Source organism: Python bivittatus, unplaced genomic scaffold, assembly GCF_059951505.1.
Source record: "Python bivittatus isolate LINGU-HERP-01145 unplaced genomic scaffold, Pbiv_v1 ctg000080_np1212, whole genome shotgun sequence".
NCBI classification, from domain to species: Eukaryota; Metazoa; Chordata; class Lepidosauria; order Squamata; family Pythonidae; genus Python; species Python bivittatus.
This window is the reverse complement of record NW_028277035.1, coordinates 83,614,944-83,636,779: the sequence shown is the minus strand read 5'-3', so window position 1 is coordinate 83,636,779 and position 21,836 is coordinate 83,614,944. Positions and strand designations below refer to the sequence as shown.

Genomic DNA, 21,836 nt, shown 5'->3' with positions numbered 1-21,836 from the left:
GTATGCCCATTAGCTCTAATATATTTCACTTTCAAGTCAAAGGCCTTGCTGTATCAACAGAGTAAAGGTAAACTTCCTTATATTCTCTTGTTCTCTTTGTTATCCATCTTATGTTAGCTATCTAAGGGGGACTTACAATGGGTCCTGAGTTCTAGTCCTGAGCATCCCTATGATTACAATGTCAGAGAGCTGCGGTCACATGTTTGTGATTTCCAATGTTCCTTGCCAGCTTCCCACAAGCAAAGTCAATGGGGAAGCCAGGAGGAAGTCAGAAATTGTGATCATGTAAGGCCCTTGCTTAACAACCCGCATGGTCCTCATTTAACAATGGTGACCAGGACTGCTAGAATTGCCATCACTAAGCGGCATGGTCACATGAAGTCACATTTTACGACCACATCACTTAGCAATGGAGTTCCCAGTCCCAATTTCTGTTGTAACCCAAGGAGTATCTGTACTTCCAAATACCTGGGAGCAAATCAAGACAGTCTATATAGGAAAGAGAGAGAACAACAACAAAGAATCAGAAATTGTTCTACAAATGTTTTCCAACTTATTCCACAACTGTTTTCAGAAGCTTGGCATCATTATTTATCAAGATGGATAACAGAAGTAATATATCTTGCACATAAGGTGGATATTGGTAAGAATACAAATACAAGAGCACAATAGATATTGTCTTTACTCTTTTGGGGTGCTGTGATAATAAACTGTTGATGCCATTTCTTCCAAGTGAATCAGAATTTTTATCCAGATTAGAAGCTTTTTCAGCAAATAATGGTTGTGTAATACAGGAAGAAAGCCAACCTTTTACCCAAGTTCATTGCTGACATTTAATATACTGTAATAAAATTAAGGTATAATATAGGAAAGTATTAATTCATCATTTTGTTTTTGTCAGTGCTACCCAGCTTCTTAAACTTCTTCATGCATTTAACATTTAACCCTACAGGATCTACTTGTGAAATTATGCCACCACTACTGTACAAACATGCTATGCAAGAAACATTAGATTTAAAAGCCCTGCACACATTGGTAGTTAAGATGTCATGGATGAGTGGGCAAATAATGTCACAATTTGAAGTAACCCTTGCAGTTTTCTCTTTATCGATGGTAAAATGGCCAATATTTTATATTTATTGACAATGTGACAACTGAAATCTAAAGAAAGTGTTCTCTTTTTCAAGAAATGTAAGTTATTCTCAGTTTAATTACATAACAAATTAAATCATAAATTTCTCTATCTAGCTACACTGCCTCTGCCTCCTTTTATTCCCAAACACCTTTCTACCCTCCCAAAGTCTTTATTTAAGTCTCAAAGCCTAATCTTTCAAACTAGTTATGGATCTGATAATTTAATAATACGGAGCAAGTAATTGTTTGAGGAGATATTTATGATTTCGTTAGATCCTACTGGTAATCAATATTAATCCATTAATTCTTTCATTTACTTATCTCTTAGGTTCGTTTACAAGTCCACAAATTCTGTTTAAGTGGAGATTCTCCCCACTTGTATTTCTTTATTCGTTTGGCTGTGCAAGAGCCTGCAAGCTGTGTATATTAAAGCTGAGCAAATAAGCAAGTAAACAGGAGGGCATGTCTATGTCTCAGTTCAGACTTCAGGACAAGGTTTAATGGTTAAAAACAAGCGAAATTAACATTCAGTGACATTGGATGCATTTGTACTGAGAGTTTATTAAAACCTAACAAATACCAAGAATTTTCCTTCAGTCTTCTCCAGAGCTGTATCAGGGGATATGGCATAACTGGATGCTTTGATTTGGTTCAGGAGTCTGACATTTGCTTTTCAGTCTGGAGGAGTACCTAGAGTCACATAATTAGAGGAGGGTTCTTGAAATGATGATGCTTGGTTACAGATCTCCTACTTAGTGGACACACTTAGGGCCAAAGCAGCCCTTTTAAATGCATAGCATGTAAGCATAGTATGGGGCTACGTGTCCCACTTCTGCTTAAATGCAGCATATTGGGTAGGGCAGAGTGATCCTTCTCCTAAATGTTGCTGGCAGGGAGAGCCAGCATAAGCCTTAACAACACAACAGCTGTTGCAGCTTGTGTTGTTATTTTATTCAATTTACATTCCACCTTTCTGTCCAGTAGGAATATTAATCCCATCTTACTATGTGCAGCTAGAACATGGAGGGGGAGGGGGAGGAGGAGGAGGAGGGGGGAGGAGGTGGTGGTGGAGGAGGAGGAGGAGGAAGAACTTGATTCCAAACTGCATTCTCATCAGTTTAGGGAGCTGCTGTTCTCTTAGGGTCACCTCTTGCCAATCTTTTGCTACTTTGCAAGGCTTTAATAAGATTAACAATAAGATGAGACATTATTTGAAGAATCCAAAATACTTTAGAAGTGCACAGACCAATAAATAAATAAATAAATAAACAAACAAACAAATAAGATTACTCTTGTTGACATTTCTAGATGGAGAGCAGGGAGCAAAAAAGCTATGGGATCACAAACTCTAATGAATGTATGACCCAAGGTTGCATGGACTTTACTCCATATTTTTACATGTGCCACCTTGACCTCTCAACCTTAGATGGAACAGGAAGATCTGCACGTTTGGCTGTACTTCTAAAGACCATTTCACATGAGAGAGCAGAGGCTGCATTAGGAAGCCTTTTGTCTTATTTTGTAGTCTCCAATCCCTGAATTAAGAATGAGGGGAAATAAGGAGCAGCTGTCTGCACACACTGTCCAAACAGTGAGCTGATTCTTTTCTACTTTTTTGGCAGGGGTGTCCATGTGCCCAGTTGCATGAGACCATCTCTAAACCATCATGCAAAAAATAATTGTGACCCAATCATGCTTATGACTGAAAGTAATTCATTCAGCCAGTTGGAGTTGGTTGGTTAATAAATTTAAATAAACAAATAAAAACAAACAAACAAATATATAAAATATCTTCTGCATGCCCACGTGAGACTGAAATGCTGTGGTAACTTCTACATGTTCCAACAGTGGGATTTAATTTTAATTTTAGAAGTTGTCCTGAGATAGATCCCAGGAATTCCAACACTGTAGATGGACACAAAGTAGAGGAAAAACCTAATGGTCAGTCTACGTGCAGGAAGCTTATGCTGAATTACAAACTTATATATATATCTTCCACTTCAAAGAAAAGAGGTCTTGGAGCTTTAAAGGAAAGCTTTGTTTTTAATAAAGCTGGAAAGCAAAGCACAGAACTGCAGCACCAAATTAGAAGCACCAGATTGCAGCAGCTGCCCACTTGAATCAGGCTAAAAAAAGAGGTTTCTGCCCATGTGCAGAGCCTTCTTTATCCATATTGAAGACGCCAGTGAGTAGACTGAGCCCACTTTGATTCTTCTGTTCAAGGCATCCAGGCAGAATTACTTTATTTTCCCAGTTCAGGCACCACATCGGATTGCTATCTAAATAAGGCAATGCAAAACTGCTTCCCACAGGCTTAATAGTTCAAAAAAGCACAATACCAGGTAGATATTATCCCTGCACTTAGCAGCCAGGAAGTTCCAGTTGGCTTCAAGCAGCAAGGAATATCCATTTAATATTTTTGCCAGCATTCTTTTGATCTGCAGAGCTTGAAGCAATTACTGCTCCTTAATTCACATCTAGCTTTTGTTTAATGATGTATAGGTCATGATAGGCTTTGGGTTAGCCTGAATTTTAAGAAAACAGAGGTTTGTTGGTTGGTCGGTTTTAAGAAAAACTCTCCAAGTGAAAGATAGTAAGGTGGGGGAGAGACATGTGAACCTGGGCTCACAGATTGTCCATCCCCACTTTAAATGGAACATACCAGGCTCCATGGTTACTTGTCTACCACTGTGAGAACAAACTTTTCTCAGGGCATTTTACAGAGGGCCTATTTGAAAATACTCATTCCACTGATAGTGTAATGGTACTGTATTTGGGAAAGAGCTTGGGAGACAGGGCAAAGAGATGCTGCCTAAGGAATGGCCAGATAAGAGACAGTATAGCCCACAGCTGCATAATGAACAGAGTAAGACAGTGTTGTCCAAACCTGGCCATTTTAAGATGAGTGGACTTCAACTCCCAGAATTCCCCAGCCAGCATGGCTGGCTGGGGAATTCTGGGAGTTGAAGTCCACTCATCTTAAAGTGGCCAAGTTTGGACAACATTGGAGTAAGAGGTTCAGAAGGGACCCACTCTAGTTTCTCGGGCTGTAAAGGAGATGGCAGGAGAATTGTACTTTCAGACTTGCAAGATTCTGTTAATGTAGCTTTACAATAAAGTAGAATTAGCTTATCTGGTCGTGTTTCCTGTCTGGTCTGCTTGGTGAGGCTCACATGTCCTACTGCCTGGTGACCATTTGTTATTGTAGACTTTATCTTAAAGTTTTATGATTGATTGATTATGTACCATCAAGTCAGTGCTGACTCTCAGCAACCACCTAGATAGATTTTCTCCAGGACACTCTATCCCCAGCAGTGTACTCATTGTTAATCTTAAATTAATTATTATCTGCCTAATGGGGTTTTATCTTTACAAGACATAAAGCTGGGATCTGAGAAGTTTTAGTAAATAACGGCCTAATTCTCCCAAGACATGCCAACATGACAAATGCTATAAATGGTCCACACCAAGTGGTGTGCCAGCAAAACACAAAAAAACTTGATCGGACCTGGCAGCAAATATTCAGGGACAGACATTTTAGATTGGGCTGTAAAAATGAGAAGTCCCATATGATTATGTCAGTGCAAGTATTCAAAAGCTGTCAACAAAACAGACAAGACAGCCCAAAGTGGGAAAGAAGAGAAGATGTGTAGGCATGTGATAGAGACTTACATAGTTACAAAGTATGTCAGCCACATGCAGCTATTCTTATTTCTTATTTTCTCTGAATCCAGAAGGAAGCACAGTTAGATATCCATCGGAGGATGAACCACAGATCGGAAACAGAGTTGACCAAAGCATAGCATGTTGCTCAGTGCATGGTATCCCTAACTACTGATTAGGCCTTTCTCATAACCCAGAAGACCCCATTCCTGGATGCTGAATGGAATAGTTGTGTTCTTCGTTGTTTTTCTTGTTCAGTTTTGAGCAAGGGACAGGAAGGAAGGAGCAAGGACAGAGGCGGATGGGCATTTTAGCTTCTTTTGCTTCTCTCCTTCACCATTTCCAATTTTGGAAAGGGAGGGAAGATGTACATGGGAGGTGCTGCCTACTTTTCTTCACTCCAGTCCCCACATCTACAAATCACACAGGGAAGGGAAATGAAGGGAGATACAAACTCTCTTTTTCTGGAAATGTCCTGGCCCCAGAAAAAGGAGGGACATGAGTTTCAGAAAGGAAAGCCCCCCCCCCCCAACTGTGATTGCTTATCCAGTTATACTGTATGAATAATTGCTCTTTCTACTCTCAGAATTGGTTAGCAGGTTTCCTCTGATGAGGCGATTGACAGGGTCTGCGTGGCACAGATGGACAGATCCACTGCTGTATTACATGGGCAGGCAGATGAAAATAACTGCATGTTCCACCACCAGACCTGGTCTCTAACAGTATTATCCCCATGAAACCAATAGTCAAAATGAACGAAAGAATAACATAACATCATTTCCTTTCAGTCAAATTGGTGAATGAACACATGCATTGCTACTCTACCTGACAGAAAGAATATAAGAAGAGCCCTGATGGATCAAGCCATAGGCCCATATTGTCCAGCATTGGACCAGTATATAAGGCATGTTGCTTGTCATAAAAATGAGTAGCCACCAATGGCCTGATCCTCCATCCAGTCCCCTTTCAAGACCATCTAAATTGGATTTGAAACATGCATTTGGTACTGTTTTCAATTCTGCTGGCTATTTTCTAATAAGCCTTTATTTTCTTTTTGATGAGTACATTCAATTAAATAAAAAGATTGCATTACTCCAAAAAGATCATGATCCATATTCAGTTAAGATAAATTATTTTAATTGTCGTGATGGTGTGCATGCCATTCCACAGGCTACACAGCTGTTTGGAAAGTGTGAATGTGCAGTATAAGCTTCTGCTACACTTCACAACCTTGTCAGTCTGTCTTCACTCCTTTTGGGCTTTTCTGGTAGCCCAGCACCCCATTTCAGTGATATGTTTACCTGGGCTAGAGCAGGAATAAAAGCAGGATGGAGACATCTATTGAGGGCCAAGAAGCATCTCTGGCATTTGAGTGGTGAGCTAAAAAGTGCAAAACAGACAACCAAGCTTCTAGCCTTGGCTCTGCCTCCCTCCAGATCTGGCTTCCTCACCAGTTCCTAAAGGCAACAGACTGTTGTGTTTCCTGTGAAAACATCACACCTCTTGAGTATGGGGGGGCTAGGGGGGGTCCCTACAGCCTGCCAGCAGTTGGGTGATCAGCAAGCTGTCATTAGGAAAATCTGTTTCTTTCACTTGGAAGATTTATCAGGAGTTTGCCAGTCACATACTGTAGCATCTTATCCAGCTGCAAACATATTCTTTGTGACATGTACAAACGTGAGAAGAAAATAAATCCTGAAATGAAAATTGATTGATTGATTGATTGATTTTGTATCTGTGTGAGAGACTGTGTTTGGACAGAAAGGCTGCATAGGAAAGATCAGAAACATACAAGCTCTTTAGCGAGAACCATTTCTATTCTTACAGAGCTTCATTTCTCTTTTTAAAATTTGCTAAGCAGTGAACTTACTGAGGCACTTGAAGAAGCTGTAGGAATTTGGGACAGTGTATCTTTATACTTGTTTACAAATGTATAGAGACATATTCTAATTCTCTCCTTTAACTGAACCCCTTCAGAATCTCTCTTCAAATTCCTCTTTCTTTGTCCCTGGCTTGGGAGGTGAGGTGGCATTATGTTTCCTGGATGCCAATAAATGTCTCTTATGCCAAGGGAGCATTTCCATAAATAAGAAACGTTGTCTTATGTAGATCATGGAGCTGCTCTAATCTGAGTGTGCGCAAACAGGTTCAGCAATGATCACCATAGGAACCCTATTTTTAATTAGGGAGTTATGTCTACAGGGTACATATGTGAATCAGTAGTAAAAAAAAGAATGCCAAAGAGATTGATCGATCGATCGATCGATCTATCTTTAATCTTTAAATTAGGGTTCTTGCATTTTCTTAGTTTGCTTTGCATTTTCTCTTATTCCTTCTAATGAGAGCTGGCTAAGAAACTTCAAAATAAATGCCAAACAGTAATTGGGGGGACATTATGGGCTATTGAATGATACATCATAACAGCTAAAACTAGGGAAAGACTTTTGACAAAACTGCTGTTGGTGGAAATAAGTCTCTAGCTTAGCAAGTTCATTCTAATAAAAGATTTATGCCTAAGAAAAAGAGTAAACTCTAGTATTTATTTATAAGAATTGTTACGGAGAAAAATTGATGTTATTTGGAAAGTAGGTTTTAAAGATCTTAACAAATTCAGTATGCAGATCAACATCCTGAAAGTGTGTATATCTGTATTTTGTGTGTGTGTTTTCAATGTGAATTTTAAATTTGGGGGCTTATGATAGGATTTGAACTAGATAGAGATTTGGAGTGAATAAGTTTTAAAATAGGCATTCGAACACGTACATTCCCAAGGGGTAATTGGTTTCATGAATTTAAGCTACTTTACGATGTTGGGAACTTTTTTTTTTTTAACAGAAAGATGCTTATTGACATACTTTGATGCCAGGAGAGGCAATTCAAGGATTCTGCAAGGCTGCTTGGCTGCTTTCTGGATTTTCAGCTATGATTAATTGGTTGATTCTTCAACATGCACAAGAGCTTTAATATGCTTGCTCAACATCTTGTTCAGAATGTGGTGGACCTGTAATTACTTGGCAAGTCTGGAGTGTCATGACATTCCATAGTGCGGATTCAAAAAATGGTCCCTCTCCGGCCCTGTCATAATTCACTGAGAATTATGGGAATGATACCTGCTCCCCTCTCCCTTTAGGGGAGCATCAGCTTCTGATATTTCTAAAACAGACCTCATTATCCAGACCATCATTTCCATTCATCAGTGCCTTGCAGCTCTTGGTATTCACAGTTCAAAGAGTGTCATGTCCATCAATCACGGCATGGTCTTCATTTTCCTTTGTCTCCTGCAGCCATCAAAGAAAGCTTTTTTGATGCTGCTTCTAATATCAAGGGGTAAGGACAGTGAGAAAGCCACCTGCCCTTTCCATGGTAGGAACTGGGAGTTTCAGAGATTAGAGAAGTTTCTGAAATTTCCATTGACAAACTCGCTTTTGAATGCGAGGATGACAATTTAAGTCTGGGTGCATGACCCAGAGGACTTTCTTTCTCCTTCTGTTATTGCTGTTTATATAAGGGGGGGGGGGGTTTCCTCATCTTGTCTTGATACTTATAAGGAAGATACTTTTTTTAAGCAAGGAAAGGGAGAAGAGCAACACTTGTCCTTCTCCACTGCTGAGAACCCTTTATCAAGGTAGAAATGACCATGAAACTCACCGTGATTGAAACAGGCAGAGAATGCTTTCCTCTTCTTTGACAGCTCGTAATGAAGTCCCCCAATTCTTCTTCTGATCAGATTAAAATGCTAGCCAAAGAAGGATCTCTAATTTAACAGACTCTCAAAACCCAAAATGACACCACTGCAATGAGGAATATATTCAATTTCTGTGCAATCTCATGTTGCAAATATCAGGTCCATGCAGCAAGAAAACACCTTGCTAGGATCTGTTGCAGTTCTTAAGGGAAACCGAGAACTGTGAAAGCAAGCAACCTTCCGTAGCCCTGAAACCACCAGCAGCAGACAGAGGTCTTGCTGAAATTCCTGCTGGCCATTGAAAAGGTTTGCAGACATCCTGGGGTCATGGAGTTTGCTACTGCTGAAGAATCACAAGCTAGCCCATGTGCAGGGTCTTTGCCCTCCTTTGTTTAATGATTGTCAGAGGTCTGCCTGGGCCTGCAGAGATCTGGAGAGAAGCAAGAGAGAAGCAGATGATAACAATGTGATCCAATTGCACTATTTGTGTGATGACATTATCATACATATGTTGATAATTTGGCATCATCACAGTTGGTTGCAGGTGCCACTGAAACTGTCCTGCATTCCCTATAAATGCAAATGACAAAGAGTATATTCATATAGGTAGTCTCCTCCCTTTTACCTTCTAATGTTTTAATTCTAGTAGGAAATTTTGGACACCCAGACCAATCTTCTGGCTGCCTGGAATCTTTTCATTCTTTTTAAGTGATTATGTCTGCATTAAGAGAATACTCAGATTGATCCCAGTATTGCAGGGATTAAATCTTTTATACAACTTTTGTATAGTATTATTATTATTATTTCCTAGCTGCAGCTCTGTTGCTCATTTAGAAGACCAGAAAGGTGTTTTTCATGCCTTATTAGTCCAAAAGTTGGAGTTTGTGAATCCACTGGAAACCGAGCTACATTTATGTACCATTCCGGTTAACGACACTAATGCTTCTGATACAACTGAAGCATGCTGTGATGTGATTAATTTGGAATATTCTAACTCTCTAGTCCTCAGGAACAATAGGAAAAAGGAAAGGAAAGAATGTGAGAAACATTTAAGCTGCAAGCTAAAATGGACTCTGTAGAGACATTTTATGACATGTTATGATTCGTACAAAATTCCAGGCAGGTGTACTGACTCAATGTGCCATTAAAGAAGCATAAGTGGGGAAAAATAGCCATCCAAAAGAATGGAAAGGGAATCTCTGCTGTTCAGAATAATTATCAGAAGATGTTGTCTAAAAAGTACTGTATTATCATAAGCATATCATCCTCAATTCTCAGCTCTTTGCAATTCAGGGAAGCACATCAATCACATTGCACAAGTTCGGGTCTTCCACAAGGGCTAAAAGAACAGGAAACAAGTGGAATTGAAGAGAAACATTTGACCAGTGATCTATGCAGGCCTGGTGCATAGACAATGGCCAGTTTGCCATGCTTCTGACAGTAATCTTCTATTCCTCTGGCAGTGTATTCATGCTAAGCCACCTCTTTTCCTGCACCACAACTTGTTTAATGCTTACTTCCAAAAAGTGAAATAGAAACAATTTAAATCACATCATCAAATTGTAAAGACAATATGCAATGCCGAAATCCTGAGAGTAGCAAGAGTGAGATGATTTCTGCAACAGAAAACAAACAAAACACCCCCAAAGCATACCCATTCCTTAAGCAGAAACACGCTAAGAAGATGCAAACAAGCATTGAAATGTACACATCTACCAGTCAAGAAAATGTCATTCCAAAAATATCCAGCCTCTGTTGAAAAGGCCTGCCTTTGGAACTTATCAACTGAGCTGTGGAGTGCTTTGGATTCCATTCCAAAAAGGTTCTGCAGAAAGCAGAAGTTCAAATACGCTGTAGCATCTGTTTGCTACTCTGTAAAGCGGCCATTTCTTTCCCCAGAATCATATGGTAACTTCAAAGACAGCTTCATGATGCTGGGAAAAGACAAGGCTGTTTCAGAGTGGCAGACAGATGTTGCCTTCATCCTCCTGTACACTCCAAAGCACCTTTTATGAATTATTTCTGAAGTGCTGTCCAGCCTTACTCTCAAATCTCATTGCTCTTGCTCCGTTGTGTCAGAGAGCATGGCTTCAATTGTGTCAGTTTGCTTGTATCGGTGCAGACGGTCCTCTCAAACCATTAAGGGCTATATCATAAAGTGAGTCCAGAAACAAATATGCAGCCGGTGTAACTCAGGCAGAATAAATGTCACAGAATCTACGTGTTAATTGTTGAAACTTTGTACATGTAGTCCTTGTTTAGCAACCACAATTGGGATTAGCAACTCCATCATTAAGCAAAGCAGTTGCTAAGTAAAACATTACCATTTTACAATTTTACTTTAGTTTTCCTTTGCTTTACAAACCTGCAAAGGATTGGTCAGAAAGTTACATTTTCATCACTGTTGTAACTGTGAATGGTCACTAAACAAGTAAGTTGCTAAACGAGGACTACCTGTATTGCCTTGGGGTCTTTTAGTTTACTTAAGATATTTTGGAGTGATTTTGTTGGTTTGTGTGCTACAGAGATGCCATATGGTTGTAATAGTCTCTTGGTGGTTTCTGAGACGTTTTTGATGTATGGTAGTGTGATCCTTTTCATAGCTTGTGTAGGTTGTGTTGTAGTAGTACAACACTACACCCAGTAGCACAAGAAGAAAAAACAGGAGTGATCTACAATGTACAGTGTAAGGACTGTAACAACCACTATGTAGGACAGAGAGGCAGAAGGCTTGCAGAGCGCATCCATGAACACCAACTAGCAGTCAGAAGACACGATGAAAACTCCTTAATCTCACAACACATGGACAGACTGAACTATAGTTTCAACTGGGAAACTGTCAGCATCTTAGACCAAGCTAAATCCAAAAATGCAAGGGAATTCTTGGAAGCCTGGTATTCAGACAAGGCAGCCGTCAACAGGCACATAGAGATAAACAGCATCTACACACTATTCAAAAGACACAATAGAAAAGAAAACAAAAGACCAGAAGATCGCCTCACCAGCAATCATCACCCAGATAAGCAGAGGTTACCACCAGGCACACAATCAGGCAGCGAACAATACCCTAATCAAGGAACTACCAGAGGAACAAAACCAAAACCCCACCCCCACCAACACTGCAAGGTATGCCACAGTATATAAACTGGGAGAAAACCCCATCCCATTCTAGCACTGAAGATGTCACCTAGCCGGGTAATGAAACGTTTGCAGGAAAAGAACCAAGCTCAGAGAACCCCAAGGACTCCACAGTTCAACCCTGAGCTACACATATTTGCCTCTATTGGTACACACACAACACACACACAGAGGACAGGTGTATGCACATGGACACACACACACACACCAATAAGGAACTTGGTAGCCACTGCATCGGCACGCTCATGCTGAAGGCAAAGAAAGGAAGCCATGCCCATGGCAAGTAAAAATCTGCACAACATTCATTTTGGCAGTACTTTAATCACTGTTACCTTATTCACTGAGCAAAATATCCTTAGATGCAGATGAACCCACATTTGTACATTATGCCCCTTCACCTCTCTCCATTTGACAAATAACATGATATGAACATGGAAATGTATTTCTTCTAGTATGAGTTCCTCTTGGCTGTATCCATTTATGTCTGTACCCCTGTTCAGACATTCAGCATAGACAGCTTATGTCTGTAGCCCTGTTCAGGTATGGAGGGCTTCAGACTGGGTAGGAAATGGGGCCACGCACGCAGCCTTGCTTTGTATGCTCCTTTCATGCATTCAGCTGGCTAATTGAAGAGAGCTGTACTCATGTTGTCTTGAACACGAGTATACTTTTCCTTTTGATCCAAGACCCAGATGAACCAGGATTCCAGATCATGCTTAGAGCAATACTCATATTCCAGCACAGTTAGGTACAAACTCCACCCTTCAGGCCACTTTGAAGTCTTCCAAACATTCAACTGAATATCTGCACCAAGCCCATCTTAGACTTGATTTAGAAAGAGAAAATAGCCAACTTTTGCTTCTTGACCGGTCTCCTGAACAATATTCCTATTCTTGATATTTGCCAAATCACAGAATTACACCCACCCTCCCTGCATCATCTAAGACTCTTGAGGTACATTATGTACAGAATGCTTCTCAAAGTAATGTGGCTAGCCAGGTCAATCAGCTGAAGGAGCATTTCAAATGCCACAATCATCATTGCAGTTATTAATGTGAAAAAGCTTCAGGGGGGAGATGGATAAAATTCATACGAAAGTTCAAAGGCCCAAATTTGGGCATAATGAAGATTGCATGTAGCAAAAAGCAAAGTATTCAAAAAGCATTGTCCTGGGAACAAATAGCTAGAACAGCTGTCTTCCACTACCAAGACAGCTAATGTATGCTTTCAGGCTTGGTCTTTCCACTTCTGACTTAAAGCCCAACTGTCACTCAAGGAATGACAATGGACTGGAATCCAGAGTCCTCTTTTCATCAATGGAAGCACCCCTAACCCAGTGAAAGCTTTTACTGGAAGAAGGAACTGCCACTTCTTAATCCTGAAGGCCCCTGTATCCTCCGAAAAGCTGGAGCAGTAAATTGAGAGAGCCTGCAGAATAATGTGGAGATGAAATGAGACTACAGAGGGTGGGGGAGGGGTGTTGTGTCTTCCACCACTGATACTGCTATACACATACCTTATTTGCTCCATTTCTTTCCCAGTGGCTGAAGAGCTTCAGAAATGAAGAAGGAGACAGGGAAACACAAATGATGTGTAAGAGGGAAGGAACTAATTTGCTTGAATGTATCACTCCCTTTCTACAGTTCCTCCCAATTGCTTCAAAATGTATGGAGAGACCCCTGGTTTCCTCAGTAATACCTAATGTAAGGAGTTCATCTGTCCAAATATGTGTTTTTCTTTCAACAGTTCACATGCCATGCTTCTTTGCATTAAAAATTCCTCCCCTCACTCTTCCAAGGAAAAGATTTGATAGGGACAAGGCACATTTCTGAATTACATCTCAGATGTGACTTTCATCCATATGGATGGGTATCTGATGGATATCATCAATAAACCAGCCCCAACCCAACAACCACTCTACCAGCCTTATCATCCTATTATGGCATGGTATTACAGTAATTGAATCCGAAATGTACTGGACATTCAACTAATGTTATTAAAACACCCACACTTAGCATTTTTTAAAGCTGCATCATCAATACAAGAGCAATAAATTATCACAAATTATGGTGCTCTCAGTTTTGCAAAAAAAAAAAAAAAAGTGGAAAAATGCAACAAAAAGATAGGTAATCCATTTATAATGGATGAAGCCTGTAATTTCTAAAATCCAAGAGTTTGCAATAACTTCAGTGGGTCACAGTCACTGCATTACATTTATTAAGCTAATGGGATGAGCAGCCCAGCACGTCTACATAGTTTTACAATTCACTGGTTGCACATACATCTCATGGCCTTTGCCTCTTGTACAATGGAAAATCAATTCTCACTTTAATTTTAAAAGCAAGATATATGCTTGTTGATGACTATTCAAGGGAGCCATTTTTTGTTCAACTAACACTTTACCCACAAATACATTTGCAGGTAATCCTATGGGCTCACAGTGAGGTCATCTTCGCCAGCTGTGCATTTGAATTGGCTGATGTCAGTCACAAGGAGTGATTAGTTCATGACCACAGTGCTTCAGTCTTCCACTGAGACAATTTGAGAGTCTGATGCTTAAGCAATTGCAATTGCTTAAACAAGTGCACCTCGGTTCAGCAGACGATATGGTCACTTCACAGACTGCAGGTACTGTTCTAAGACCACTGGAACTGGTTTCTATGCCTACTGGCAAATCATGCCATCCTGGAATCTGTTATATAGCGTTTCCACACCACCTGTGCCTAACACCTACAAGAGGGATATGGGGTCAGAATTTGCTACTGTCTTATAGAAGTGCTTGAGGCCAGGACTTTAAACTCTTTATGTCAACAATGGGGAAGCAGTTATGATGTGGGTGTTGCTTTCAGTACACACATCATAACTCCCCACAGCCCTGGCAACTTGCTCCCTGACTCAGAATGATGAACGAGGTGAGAACGTTATTGGAAAAGAGGCAACAGGAATGTGTATTCATGGAACACAGCGGGGGAAGAAGTTCATTCTTTTTGCACTCAAGTAGCTACATGGAAATGCTAACATGAATTGACCTACTGCTGCCTTCCCCAGCATGGTGCCATTAAGGAAAGTCAAACATACTGGAGAGGAGGACACCATGTTGTGGAAGGTTTACCTACAGCAACTGCTATAAAGGAAGTTTCAGCCCTGTGGCCTTCAGTCTAGCTCAAATGGGTACCAGTATGTCTGCCAATACCTTCCCTGGAGACCCAGCAAGCTTTCTGTCTCTCCTGATTTAATTCTTGTTAAAAAAAAATAATTAAAAGAATGGAAGGCCAGCATGCTGCAATATTCAATAATTTCTTTAAGCCGCACATAGATCCTTGAAACATTATTACAAAATAAAATGATGGCTGGTGGCAGCTAGGATTTATTTGGAAGTGTGACCACCTGTCTAGCAGAAGGAGAGAGAGAAATTGATGGTAGAAAGCCATTCTGGGAGGTTAGAGGGAAGAGCAACCTCACCACTTTCCCTTCTTATAAATGGGTGTTCTATCACTGACCATGATATACAGGTGGTCCTCATTTAACGACCACTTGTTCAGCAACTGTTCAAATGAGTGACAGCACTTACAACCAATCCTTGGAGTTTCAGCTGTTGCACCAAGCTGCATTCCCATGCTCACTATTTCCAACGTTTCCTGTCAGCTTCCCACAGGCAAAGTCAATGGGAAAGCCAGAAGTCAGAAGTGGGGGGGGGGGGTGTCACATGAGGTCTTCGCTTAATGACCCACATGATCCTCACTTAACGACAGCAACCGGGACAACTAAGTGGCACAGTCACATGACATTGCGGTTTATGACTGTATTGCTTAGCGATGGCAATCCCAGTCCTAATTGTCATTGTAAACTGAGGACTACCTGTAGTCTCAATGTTTCAAATGTGCCCATCTCCTAAAAAGTTAGAGATCCCTGCTTAAGGAAAGGGATTCACAGTGGAAAGTTAATGATTTATATCCTGCCTTTCTGTCCAGAGTAGATATCATGGGAGCATGGCAGCAGGCACTGTGGGACCAAAGTGTCTGAGAAGTGACATTGGATAAGGAGAAGCAGGATGAAGATGAACTAAAGGGTTGGAAATGGGCCATGAAATTTTAAAAAATCTCTCCTGGGCCTTTTTTTTCCCCCCCAGTAAGATTTGTGAATCTTTGACCTAGCAATTCACTTGAGATGTGCTAAACGCTTTTTTATTCTTCCATTTCTTTCTCCTTCCTCCAGCCTCGTGAGCTATTCTGAGGCAATAAAAAAGGAGATCACAAATAAGGTCAATGTAGGAAATGGAAAAGAAGAGAATTGCTTCCATTTGCTATTGTCAGTTGTTAACATTATGAGAATCAACCCTAACAGAGACTTCAACTGAGAAATCTTATGCTCCATAATGTCAGGACAAAATTACATCATTGCTATGTCAGTGGAATGACCACCATATCCTCATGTCCTTAGCTGAGAAGGAGCAAAAATACCAAAGCAGCAGAAAAGCAGACATAACTCCTGTATTCCTAGAAATGTGTGTGACTGTGGCATATAGAGAGGTAGCCACTAAACTCACAGTAACATGAGCACCTATCCTTGCATCATCACTCTTATATAAAAGACAAGAAAATGCCACAGTGCCTCTAACACATCAGGCTGTAGAGGGCATAGGGAATGGCCTTGAAGGACAGGAGGAAGAGCAGCTACCAAGGCAACCATCAGATAAGAGGGGCTTGAGCCTGTCCAAGAAGCTAATTGGAGAAAATGCCTCTCCTTACTTCACATGAAGATAAAGTGGGAGGGGGGAGGGAAGCACATTCAGACTTGCAAGATTCTGTTACTATGTGTGATGGACTGGAACTGTGGGGGCCAGAATCAGGGAGTAAAGAATGCTCTTTCATCTCCCGAAGCGTGGGGAAGAGATAAGCGGATGCGGTTGGCACCTCCCTGAGGAATTCACTCTGTTTTGACTGGCTGACTTTGGGAACTGAGGTTTCAGTCTGGGAAGATTCTTGATAGAGGTTGAAGCTAATAAACCTTGTTGGATTGAATCTGCATGGTCTCCTGGAGTTCCCTGGGCTAAACCTGACACTATGGCTGTTAGAATAAAAGCAGTCCTGACCTATATGGCACTGGTTTCTTAGTCTGGTCTACCCGGTAGGGTTGATGCAAGGACACTGTTTTGCAAAGCAGCCAGGACAGGAACAAAGAAACATCGCAAGGGCAGCAATAGCGCATGTTGGCGGCAGTGTACAACCCCTGTTCTCATAATTCTCCTGCCCAGATATAATCCAGCAATGGAAAAGAGACTCCATTCTTCCTATCTCAGATCTTTAGTGGACTGAATGATCTTAGGGAGTGGGGCTACAATGATTGAAATGACCACCTTGGATAGAGAACTGCATCTGAGAACTGCATCTGAGCATGGTGTAGCAGCAGTCCCTTCTTCCATGTGGAGGAAGCAACCACTCCCAGCCTCCTCTGGTATGTAGAGGAGGGGACTACCTTTCTCCATTGCTCCCTCCTGCTGCCTCCCAAAAACAAGACTGCTGTTTGATGCTGTGCTGAGGAAGAGGAGCAAAAAAGGTTACCTCTCATCTGCTGACTGATTATATTCCATCAAGTCATTGTTGATCCTTAGCAGAGGAAATGGAAGGGGACTGGGATAGGAGGTAACATCAGGAGCATGTGGAACTAATTCAGTCAGCCAGATGAAAAGTCCCAATGGGTCATATTCAATATGAATTTCCCCACTGCCTTATTATTCCAACTAACAAAATTTGCTGCTCATTGAGGGTTATGTACATATATGCAGAAGTCAAGGACTATCATCTCAAATGGGTGGTTTACTCTGACAGAACGGCTATCACAGTTTTTCTCTCACAGCATTTCAGCCTGAATCCTTTTTAAGGGAAGTAACTCATAAGTTCAGATGCAAAACATTTGGTAAACAGTCAGTAAGAAGACAGGTGTTTGATCTGAGTGTGCCTCTATGCATGAATTAAACCAAAGTCCATTGCATCTAGCGTGCTCAGAAACTGGAGAAGGAGATAGTTTGCTTTGTGGAAAAAGGAACAAGAGATAGGTAAAGGTATCTCTCTCAGTTTATTAGAACTCAGGGTCATCACTTGAAACTGATCTCACAAGAGAACGTATTCTTTTACCATCTACAATGCACAGCTATAATGAAGATGAACGTGACCATCTCAGACAAAGCAGGAGTTATTTTTTAAAAGAGGATTTTACAAAGCAAAGAAAGATACAACAATTAGTCATGCAGGGTACTTAGAAGTACTATTTTCAGAGACAACCTCTCCTGGGTGATAATTAGGAAAAGGCAGTAGACTTTACGCTCTGGAGCATCTAGCTCGCCAGGACCATGGACAGATCCAGGAGTGGAGAAAAATTAGAATTGGATCAAATGGTAGTCTCTAAGCAATTTTCAGTAAATGGAATCCCAATTACTTAACTTTAGCGACAACAAAAGGACTTTCTCCCTGAGGAAACCCCGCCCCCACACCAAAGTTATAATATTGAAATACAAAACATAGTTAGAATTGCATTTTTGCGTGCAAAATGTATGTTGGTATTTGTTCAGTTCTTATTGAAAATAAATTGTTGGGCTCAAAATGCTTTCATTCTAAGTGTATGACATTTGTGGATGTATCAATTGGGGTCTTCTACAGTTATAATTAAAAAACAACAACAACAAGCTACGTCTGCCCCTCCCTGGTTTAATCCAGGAGGAGTTTTTATATGCTCTTAAAATCTCAACTGAAACACAGGAAGCAAACATCTTTTCACACATGTAGGAGACAACTATATACTAGATAGAATGATTCTATGGACCAGTGGCCGAGGAGGTGTTTAACAACAACAGAGTTCTGACTAGGAAAAGAGGCGAGCTGTAACCATATTGCACCATCCCATTTCAAGCAGTATATTTACCAACACCAAAGATCGAGGTCCCTTCAGCTTCAAGGATAAAACAGCAATGCAGCAATGTGCTGCAGCTGACTGGTTTTATTCGTTCATATAATTGCCTCTTATTAATTGGTACTCTGCATAATAAAATAAGCACTCACCTTCACAGTCTGCCCAGCTTCAGGACCATCCTGTGGGGAGAAGTGGAAGAGAGGGAAGGAAGGGGAAGAGAATTAGATAATAACAGCCAACAAGACTCTCCTGGGCATTCAAAAAATTGCCCATTAATAATTTAAATCTAATTTCATTGTGCATTAATTTACAGCACTCTCATGGGGATGATCCGGCGCCAAAGTACTTGAGAGCAGACACCTTTCTATTTCAGGGCCAAATCAAATGGGAAATGATGGTATAGAGAAGAATAAATGCTGGCACATTTGTTCCTCTTGGCCCTCACCATCTCAGATCACAGATGCTCTTAATAATGTTGGTGCTCATCAAGATTTATGGGGACTGTTTAGAAAAGACAAGTTGTTGGCAGACATGATACAGTAAAATGCCCTTCTTCGTTTAATATGGTTTTAACAAAAGGTCTGAGGTAACCACGCAACCCATTCATTCACTGCTATGTCCCAGAAATAGACCAATATACCCTCTTAGGGGGAGGATGAATGAGCATTTTATAGAGAACTCACATTCTGTGGATAGCTGAAAAAGTTATTTATACTTAAATGCAAGGTTAAAATGAATATATGAAAGTTCTTTATTCATATCCTGTTCAGTTGGGATGGACTTTAAACCTATGGTATAAAGGAGCACATGAATGAAGAACAAGGAAGCCAAGTTACATTAAAGAGACATATATTCTGTCTTTTGGACCTTCAGGTTCAAGGTCCCATTTGCATGTAGCTGAAGCATCCTGAGCTGAAGGCCTTCAGTCTCCTGCATGCACAATCCTGGGTTTTCTATTATACTAGATTTTGTGGACAGATTTATTCACACAGATATCATGTACATATTTATGGAAGACTAAAAGGAACCATCTGAGATATATGGTGAAGGAGCACTTCAGGCCCTTTGGAGAAGACACAGTACAAATTGTACATCAAAGTCACAGTAATACTAACTTGCTCTCTGATATGGCCTCTGAAGCTGCACCCAAACTGACTTCAGGAAAATGGCATGAGTTGATCTGAGCTGCTTGCTACTAGAGACCTCAAAGACATATCTTCATTTCCAAAAACACCCTTACAATGTTCTGGGCCAGAATTTATGCAGCAGAACAAGAGACATAATCTCAGCATTGAGGATGTTAACCAGGTCAAAGGCACTTGAGGACAGTACTTAAAGATTTCAGGAGCACGGGTTGACATCAGAGAGTCAGGTTAGCCAAACTTTTTCTCCAGGACTTATTGCTGCTTGCCTTCTAACTCGAATGATGATCTATCCAAGGAAGACATGACAGCCCTCTGCTCCCTCCCTTCCTCCTGAGTGGTGTCATGTAAGTAGGAATAGCAATAAAATATTGTTGTTGATGGCAAGAGAGCAGCAAAAGAGAAACTCACACCACTACCACCACCACCACCACCACCACCACCATCCTTCTAGCTGTTCCTTTCAGTCTCCCAAATTAAGACATGTCTGTAGTGAACTGTAGCAACTATAGTTCTTTGAGCTCTTGCTTATGTTAGTATGCCAAAACAGAATAGCATCTTCAAAGCTGTCTTTAAGGGGCAGAGAAAAGAAGTTTGGGGCTGCAGGTTGCTCAGCCTTGGTGACCCAAGGTAAGTCCTGAATCCTGTGTGAATGATGTGGTATGGTGCTGTGGTATGGTTTCTAACTCCTGAAAGCTACTTCTGCAACTGTACTAAAACCATTCACTACATGCATTATTCTCCAACTCAGTGCATTTACAGAATTGTCCCCGAGGACATTAAATTAATTACTGAGGGTTTTTAAAAAAACAAAAACCAAAAAACATAAGCTAGCTATAATATTGAGTTTCAGTTGATGTTGCTACAGTGAATCCCACTTCACACAGGAAACTGCAGGTACATACCTTAAGTACTATTTTTGGTATTATAAACCTTAAAAACTGTTTTTTGGGAGCATTTGTACAGTTATTTATAATTTGCTTATAGGCAAGGTAAAAGATTTTTTTTTTACGATAATCAAATCACAGTACTCATACTAACCTGAACTGAAATGGTGAGTGAAGTTCCTCCAAAATGTTGCTCCACTACATTACCAACTGCTTGCGTTGTGCGAAATAAATCAGCCACTTCTTCAGGATACAAGTCGCGGAAACGTTCCACAGGGCGGAGTGGGCAAATGAGAACATCTGATTTATACAAAGTCAAGGTACAACTTTGAATTGTAGCAATCCATTATGAAGATCCTAGATACTCAGTTCCACAGAAATATGCAGAAGAGAGCCTGTTCTTCAATAGAATTTGGAGAAGAAGGGAGGGAGAAGAAGGGAAGGGAGGGAGAAGAAGGGATCATACGTTTTAAAATGCTAGGCTTTCTATATGAATAAACTTCCTTCTCCTTTATAGCAAAAATAGTCCCATGATCACAAGATTGGTTTATTTATTTTCAAGTTAGAAGGAAAAGAACATCCAGAAGTTAGGGAAAGAAGCATTGGAAGCATTCTATAGGAAGTTTGTATTGTAGCATATTTTAATTAATTAATTTTTCTCTATTTTACTGTTCTGTTTTTACTGTAAACCGCCCAGAGTCACTCTTCAGCGAGATGGGCGGTGACAAATTTGAAATATAAATAAATAAAAATAAATAAATATATGGACTTGCTGTCTAATATTTGGGGCAAGAACTCCATTTCACAGTTTTCAAATTGCCTAAAGGGGGTTGCCAAGATAACTCTATGCACATCTCCTCAGAAGTAAGTTCCACTGAGTACAATGAGATTTTCATCTAGTTAACTATATATAGGATCACAGTGTAAATGAGTTGGGAAAAAACCCAGCTTTTTAGATCATTTGCACAGCTCTTTCTGAAATGCAGTATCTGTTTAAGCCCTGAAGGAAAGAGACACACACACGCATGGAGATAGATAGATAGATAGATAGATAGATAGATAGATAGATAGATAGATAGATAGATAGATAGATAGATAGATAGATTGCAGTGCAGTTGAATGCACATGTACAGGCTTTCACTGTCAGATGGCGGAAGAAATTCCTGAGGAAATATGATATAAATATATAAAACTGACCTTAAATAGAATTTACGATTCTAAGCTGAATAAGTTGGCATTCAGAGACAAATAATTGCAATGTTAAAATCTTTGTGCATTGCA

The 21,836-nt window shown here is 40.4% G+C and overlaps 1 protein-coding gene across 10 annotated transcripts in view; it reads right to left on the bottom strand.

Annotated features, from left to right (window-relative positions):
• The window catches only part of FHIT (fragile histidine triad diadenosine triphosphatase), a 1,182,997-nt gene that overhangs the window by 214,114 nt on the left and 947,047 nt on the right, over positions 1–21,836 (bottom strand). For all 10 annotated transcript variants that reach the window (XM_088134431.1, XM_088134428.1, XM_088134429.1 and 7 more), the window contains 2 exons: positions 20,710–20,855; positions 18,676–18,705 (listed from right to left, as the gene is read on the bottom strand). In XM_088134431.1, the coding sequence (XP_087990557.1) occupies positions 18,676–18,705; positions 20,710–20,855 (176 nt within the window). The remainder of the gene's footprint in view (positions 1–18,675; positions 18,706–20,709; positions 20,856–21,836) is intronic.